Consider the following 7,701-nt stretch of genomic DNA (forward strand, 5'->3'; position numbering starts at 1 on the left):
AGCCACTCGGGAGGTTGAGGCAGGAGAATGGCGTGAACCCGGGAGGCGGAGCTTGCAGTGAGCTGAGATCCGGCCACTGCACTCCAGCCCGGGCGACAGAGCGAGACTCTGTCTCAAAATAAATAAATAAATAAATAAATAAATAAAATATTGTAGAGACCAGGTCTTCCCTATGTTGCCCAGGCTGGTCTCAAACTCCTGGGCTCAAGTCATCCTCCTGCCTCAGCCTCCCAAAGTACTGGGATTATAGGCATGAACCACGGCACCCAGTCTGAAGGGGTTTTAAGAAGAGAGCCACATGATCCGGTTTAGCATTAGAAAAAGTCACTCTGCTAGGAGAGCAGACGATGACAGGGTGGGGGAAAGAAGGATGAGACTAGGGCTAGGCCAGGGAAGATGCCAGTCTGTGCTGGTGCCGTACGAAAGGTGGACTTGCGGGAGAGGTACTCCGACCCAGAATCAGTGGAGCCATTTGCTAGATAGGTTCTAGTTTAAAAGCCTGGGAGAATAGACACAATATCTGTCTCTGGGTCCTGGTAATGCAAGTATTTTTTATTTTCTTCCTAATCCTGTGCAGGCGGGTTTCTGGCTGGGGCGATGGAGTGGACAGATGGTGGAGTCAGTGGGATTTCTCCAGGGCTGGACTTTCTCCATGATCCCACAGATCTTAGCCAGGACAGGGGCCAGGTGATGGGGAAGGGGTCAGAACAGTGGGGAGGGCAGCTTGTTCCTGAGCAACAGTCATGAGTGAGGTTCTGTGCCAGGCACTGTGAAGGTCCCTGAGGTTGGACAGAGAGGTCCCAGATAACAGAGACACCCGGCTACAGCACCTGGACACTCCCAAGCTTTAACTCACAGTAACCCAAGCTTTTTACCTGGTCTCTGAGACAGCACCTTGAGCGGGCAGCATCCACTTTTCTGGCTCACTCTGGCCCAGCAGGGGCAGAGGACCAGTGTTGGCCTGGCAGAATCTTTCAAACGCTGGAGCAAGGGACCTGGGCAGGACCACCAGGCTGGCTGGTCGGAGCTCTGGGTATGGCGGGAGAAGGGGAAAATGTATAGTCAGCTGTTTATTGGCAGACACTTTCTGATTTTTTTTTTTTTTTTTTGAGGCGGAGTTTCACGCTTGTTGCCCAGGCTGGAGTGCAATGGTACAATCTTGGCTCACTGCAACCTCCACCTCCTGGGTTCAAGCAATTCTCCTGCCTCAGCCCCCTGAGTAGCTGGGAACACAGGCATCTGCCACCACGCCTAGCTCATTGTTTGTATTTTTAGTACAGACTAAAAATACACATGGGATATTTGCTGGCCCATGTTGGGCTAACTGGTCCATGTTGGCCAGGCTGGTCTTGAACCCCTGACCTCAGGTGATCCACCCGCCTTGGCCTCCCAAAGTGCTGGGATTACAGGCATGAGCCATTGCGCCTGGCCCCTTTCTGATTTTTTTAAAGTGACAAGGTCTTGCTATGTTGCTCAGGCTGGCCTTGAATTCCTGGGCTCAAGTGACCCTCCCGCTTCAGCCTGCCAAGTAGCTGGAAATACAGGTACACATCACCATACCCAACTTCCAATGGAATTCTTTTTTTTCTTTCTTTTTTTTTTTTTTTAGAGACAGAGTCTGGCTTTGTCACCCATGCTGGAGTGCAGTGGCTTGATCTTGGCTCATTGCAAACTCTGCCTCCCAGGTTCAAGTGATTCTCATGCCTCAGCCTCCCAAGTAGCTGGGACCATAGGCATGCACCACTGTGCCCAGCTAATTTTTGTATTTTTAGTAGAGATGGGGTTTCACTACGGTGGCCAGGCTGATCTCAAATGCCTGGGCTCAAGTGATCTGCCTGTCTTGGACTCCCAGAGTGCTGGGCTTACAGGTGTGAGCCACTGCAACAGGCCTAATGTAAATTTTGATTGAAGCATTACCTACACTCAAAAAAGTGTACACCGCCCTGCAGGGAAGGACACAGGCCTGGCTGGTTTTGCTACCTGCTAATTGCAGAGCCCCACTCAAAAAAGTGTAGGTAACGCTTCAATCAAACACACACAAACCTACAGCTTGATGAATTGCCATGAAATGAATCCTACTACATGCTGTAGCCTCCTCTGGGGGCAGCCAGCCTTCCTCCTCAATGGAAGTCCTTTGGCTTTGGAGATAAACACACCTGCACTCGAATACTGATCCTGTCTCTGACCAGTTGTGTGACCCTGGGCTGTGGCTTTGCATGTCCTAGCCTCGGCCTCCCCATCTATAAGATGGCAGCAACCATGCCTACCTCCAAGAGACCTCAGGGAGGTAATGTATGTAAGTTATTGAGCACCTCGGTGTTCAGGAAGCAGGGACTAAAGTTACTGTTCAATGAAATCCTGCGTAGATGTTTAAAATTATGGTTACAGAAGAAATATGTAATGATTATGTTAAAAGATGTCTGTGATGTGTCATTAAAGGAACTGTACTAGGTAATGAAACAATGTATTGGACAAATTCTCCTTTTTATAAAATCAGTGAGTGAAAGAACTAGAAGGAAAGGGGAGGGAAGAGTGGAAAGGACTGTGTCCTGTAATTTGAGTGCCAGCTCAGCCGCAATACAATAGAACACTGGGTAGAACACTGGGTAGACATCTAAGGTTTTTGGCTGTAGTCCCTGATGCCCAGACGGCTCTTCTGGACTCACCCAGGGCCTGGGGGGACTCAACGCCCTGCAGGGAGGGACACAGGCCTGGCTGGTTTTGCTACCTGCTAATTGCAGAGCCCTACGGCCTTGAGCGAACACAGGCAGTTGCCAGGGAGTGGTTACAGCAGGGCTTGGGTAAGACCCAGTGCTGTGCTGGCTTCAGGTCTGGCCCAGCACACTCACAGTGGTGGTGGCTACAGGGGTGCTTGTGTCACTCCACCCCCAGCTTTAGGTGGCTCAAAATAGAGAGAGAGAGACTCTGGGAGAAAGTAAGGGAAGAGAACAAGAGTCTCTGCCTGGTAAACCAGAGAATCCTCCTAGATCTTGTCCAAGACCATCAAAGCCATACCTGTACTGAGGCTGCAAGAATGACAGCGTTACTGGGCTTCAGGTGCCCCCTAAAGCAGAAACAGCTTAGATCACAACACCCAAATCCTTTCAAATAACTGGAAAGCCTTCCCAAAACAGAGGGCTATAAATAAGCCCAGATAGCGAAGACTACAATAAATACCTAACCCTTGAATGCGCAGACACCAAAGAACATCTACTAGAACTAGAAGGAAGGACATTACAAGTTAATGCCTCAGGTGACAGAGCTGTGCATGCTGGTCATTTGCTTCTCTGTGCTTTTCACAATATTCTAAAATTAAGACCATCCTGAAGAAAAACATAATTATGTTCTATCGGGCTGGGTGTGGTGGTTCACACCTGTAATCCCAGCACTTTGGGAGGCCGAGGTTGGCGGATCACCTGAGGTCAGAAGTTCGAGACCAGCCTGGCCAACATGGTGAAACCCCATCTCTACTAAAAATACAAAAATTAGCCAGGTATGGTGGTGCGTGCCTGTAATCCCAACTACTTGGGAGGCTGAGATAGGAGAATTGCTTGCACCTGGGAGATGGAGGCTGCAGTGAGCTGAGATTACGCCACTGCACTCCAGCCTAGGTGACAGAGTGAGAATCCATCTCCAAAAATAATAATAATAATTATGTTCTACTGGAGAAATATCCTTGAGGACAATTGCCCTGTCAGATTTGCTGTATCAACCCACGTCCCTTTCTCTCCTGCAATAATCTTGTTGGCGAATATTTACTGAGTGCTTTTTATGTGCCGGACTCCCCATGCCAAGTCATCTGCACATGTAATTATATTTTATAGATGAGGGGAACAAGGCTCAGAGAGATGAAGTGACTTTCCCAGGGTCACACAGCTACTGCACGGCACAGCCGGCATTTAAACCTGGGACGGGTGCCCGTGGAGCTCGCCTCACTTCATCACGGAGTGGCCCCTGCTGGGCTTCAGGCACTGGGTTTCCCTAGGAGGACAGCGCTGTCCTCCATGGGGACTGGGGAGTGAAACAGATGCAACCATCTGTTGGGAATGTCCAGGACCGGCTCCTACTCGAATTGCGGTGCCCGGAGCTCATTATCACAGTCGCCACAGGGCCTGCCAATGCTACAAGCAGACTTTCCAAATGAGGACATGTGAGACACCCCCAGCTGCCGAAAGCCCAAGGAACCTGATGCCGGTCTCAAGCGAGCCCAGCAGGGCTCTGAAAATGATCTGGAGCGAGGTGGGAGAGGATTCAGCTGGCTTAGAGGCCTCCCACTCCCTACTCACCCGCTTCTTACCACCAAAGCCCCTTGTGAGAACAAACTGGACTTTTTTTTTTTTTTTTTTTTTTTGAGATGGAGTCTCCCTCTGTTGCCCAGGCTAGAGTACAGTGATGGGATCTGGGCTTACTGCAACCTCTACCTCCAGTTTTCAAGCGATTCCCCTGCCTTAGCTTCCTGAGTAGCTGGGATTACAGGCGCACGCCACCATGCCCGGCTAATGTTTTTGTATTTTTAGTAGAGATGGGGTTTTGCCATGTTGGGCAGACTGATCTTGAACTCCTGACCTTAGGCAGCCCACCTGCTTCAGCCTCCCAAAGTGCTGGGATTACAGGCGTGAGCTACTGCACCCAGCACAAATTGTATTTTTAATACAATAAATCAGGATGGTATGTGCACAAAGCTTCTTTGTTTCCTTTTTTTTTTTCTTGAGACAGAGTTTCGCTCGTTTCCCAGGCTGGAGTGCAATGGTGTGACCTCGGCTCACTGCAACCTCTGCCTCCTGGGTTCAAGTGCTTCTCCTGCCTCAGCTTCCCAAGTAACTGGGACTACAGGCGCATGCCACCATGCTCAGCTAATTTTTGTATTTTTAATAGAGATGGGATTTCTCCACATTGGCCAGGCTGGTCTTGAACTCCTGACCTCAGGTGATCCACCCACTTTGGCGTCCCAAAGTGTGGGATTACAGGCGTGAGCCACCGAGTCTGGCCCTTTGTTTCCTTTTTAATTAAATGAACTTTGCAGGGTACTATGTTTTGGTTTTGTTCATCTCCATGGCTGGAGATGAACAGAAAAGTCCCCAAGTTGTCCCCATTAGTAACAGACACAGAATAGAAGCCTGCATGGTCTCTTTCTGGAGAGGATGGTGGACTCTGGAGGCCTCACCTTTTTGGAGGATACTTTATGGTCTGGTGATTTGTGCATCCCCCAGGTGCCTTGGGCTCCATGGAAGGCAGTGACACTTTTCTTTGTAGATAAACTGAGTAATTTCTCTGAGTCCTTTTACCTCAAAATCATTTTTTTTTAACTTAATGACAAGAGAGAGGAAAAAACACCCTTTAACATGTCTAATCTGAATGAAAGCCCCCAGAAGACAGCTCCAAGCTGGAGTTTTCCAGCTGTTTGGTAAAATGAGCTTCTCTACTTGAGGAGCATTTCACAGCAGCGGGAACAGCTCAGGTGCCCCTCCCGACAGTCCCACTGGGAAGGTTCTGATGCTACTTTCATTGTGTAGGTGAGGCTTAGAAAGGTCGCAGTTTGCTAGTAAGGAGTGAAGCTGGGACTCACACTCAGGCTTTCTCCCTCCAGGCTCCAAGGCCCTGGCTGATCCGCTCTGTTGCCTCCCCAGAGTCTTAGCAAGCAGTTGTCAACCTGGGGTTAAGCTGGTGTTCGCTGCTCATATGTAACGGGTTGTTGTAGACTAATACCTTGGTGGCGCTCTATGTATATATTAGGTAGTGCAAAAGTAATTGCGATTTTTGCCATTTTTTTAAAAATAAAAGTAATGGCAAAAACTGCAATTACTTTTGCACCAATTTATATAAACTCTGCTCCCCAGTATTCACACCCCATTGTAGCCCCTTCCCCATTGACTCTGGCCTTGGCCGTGTGACTTGCTTTGGCCAATGGGACATTAGTAAGTGTGACGCAAGCAGAGGCTTGGTATGAGTTTGGGCATTAGGACTTATTCTCTTGGAATCTGTCTCATGGCGTCCTGAGCTCCCATGTAAAGAAGTTTGGCTATCACTATTGAAGAGGTTTCATGGACAGGAAATGTTCAGCCAGTCTCAGATGTTCCAGCCATCCCACTGGATGCCAGACATGTCAGGAAGAAGCCATCTTGGATGGTCTATCCCCAACAGACACCACAGGGAGCAGAAGAGGCGCCCTGCTAAGACCAGCCTTGATTGCAGCATTGTGAGAACTATGGTTTTAAGCCACTAAGTTTAAGAGTGCTTTGTTATTCAACAGTTAATTCTGTTAGCCCATATATAGCAACAGAGGCCAGGCATGTTAATAAACTAAAGGAAAATGGTCTTGCTCTAGTACTTTAGACAGTGCTGATGGTTTTTCCTTGGGCACTTATACCATAACCAGAAGAGTCTTTTTTAATGTGAAATTTTGCTTGGACTTAGGTCAGTGACAAATTTGGTATCTGTTTTCTCTTGCAGGACTTTTTAGAGCCTTCGGTTTCACTCCCGGAATACAGTAGGGAGATGGGTGCCACCCAGAGAATAAGACCAGTCAAGGGTAGGAAGAATTGGTCTGAATCAAAATCTGATTAAACTACAGTGTAACCTGGGGGCACTTTTCTGGGAAAGGACAACCCTTTTCATCACCTGAGCCCACTGGTGGTTCCCCATATGGGGCTGAGGTGACCAAGCAGAACTGGGTGTCATTAGACCCATCTGATGGGTTTCCACACCTTGAGTCTAATCCAAGGTTCCAGTTTCTTCTGGGAAGTTAAGTAGTGACTGAAGCTAATATCATTCTGCTCTTACTTTCTGTTTCCTATGCAGAATCTAGAAGTCTCAGGAGTGTGTGGGCCCTACACAGCTGGTATTTCCCAGGAACTTTCTTTTTTTTTTTTTTTTTTAACTATCTGGCACCACTTACCCCCAGCCATGCTGGATGTATTTCTGATGTTTGGTTTCTTTTGTAGAATCAAACTCCTTAGGGCAGTAGGAAGGCGGGACTTCAGGTGGAGTGTGAAGGACATTATGTCACCTTGAATAAGCAGCAGAGAATCTGGGTGAGGGGAGAAAAAGGAACAAATTAGAAAGGGTGGCCCCTGAAGGCAGCAGATTCAGCCTCACATAGCATCACATTCCACATCATATCCCACCCTTTCTTGGCTCTGTTCCTGGGCCTGCCTTGCAGTGGGCATTGTTCAGAATCCATTCTCCCCCTTGTCACACCTCAGTTTCTGATGAGAAATTCCTAACGCAAACCTGAATGTCCCCCTTCCTTCCCCTAAGGGCTTTCCATTCCTCCGAAGCTGCAAAGTCTTCTCCAAAATGCTGGTGCCGGGCTCCTTGGCCAGGAGTCACCGTGGCCTATTATTCTACTTGACTCTGAACTCCCTTCTCTCCCTAGGGCCTCGAAGGCAGGGACACATGTGAGACTTCTTCCACAGGCTCCAGAGCACCTATCACAGCCTATGCACATAGCATGTGCCCCAAATACACATGATTGAATGAACAGACGAATGAGTACCACTGCAGTCGCAAGTGAAATAAGAGGCTGAGTTTTGTCGACATGCGACTTCCGTTATTTAGATTTGGGTTTCTAGAAGGTATAGGGACTTTGTGTTTTCTTTTTTTTTTGGAGACGGAGTCTCGCTCTGTCGCCCAGGCTGGAGTGCAGTGGCGCGATCTCGGCTCACTGCAAGTTCCGCCTCCCGGGTTCAGGCCATTCTCCTG

The 7,701-nt window shown here is 48.6% G+C and overlaps 1 protein-coding gene across 1 annotated transcript in view; it reads right to left on the reverse strand.

Moving 5' to 3' along the window:
* LOC105548007 (chromosome unknown open reading frame, human C14orf159) overlaps positions 1 to 7,701 on the reverse strand; it is a 122,474-nt gene that overhangs the window by 61,047 nt on the left and 53,726 nt on the right. The window contains exons 3-4 of the mRNA XM_011991815.1: positions 6,896 to 7,027; positions 876 to 1,029 (exon numbers count right to left, since the gene is read on the reverse strand). Coding sequence (XP_011847205.1) covers positions 876 to 1,029; positions 6,896 to 6,998 — 257 coding nt within the window. The 5' untranslated portion in view covers positions 6,999 to 7,027. The remainder of the gene's footprint in view (positions 1 to 875; positions 1,030 to 6,895; positions 7,028 to 7,701) is intronic.

The sequence above is a fragment of the Mandrillus leucophaeus genome, unplaced genomic scaffold (genome assembly GCF_000951045.1).
Source record: "Mandrillus leucophaeus isolate KB7577 unplaced genomic scaffold, Mleu.le_1.0 Scaffold4, whole genome shotgun sequence".
Taxonomy (NCBI): domain Eukaryota; kingdom Metazoa; phylum Chordata; class Mammalia; order Primates; family Cercopithecidae; genus Mandrillus; species Mandrillus leucophaeus.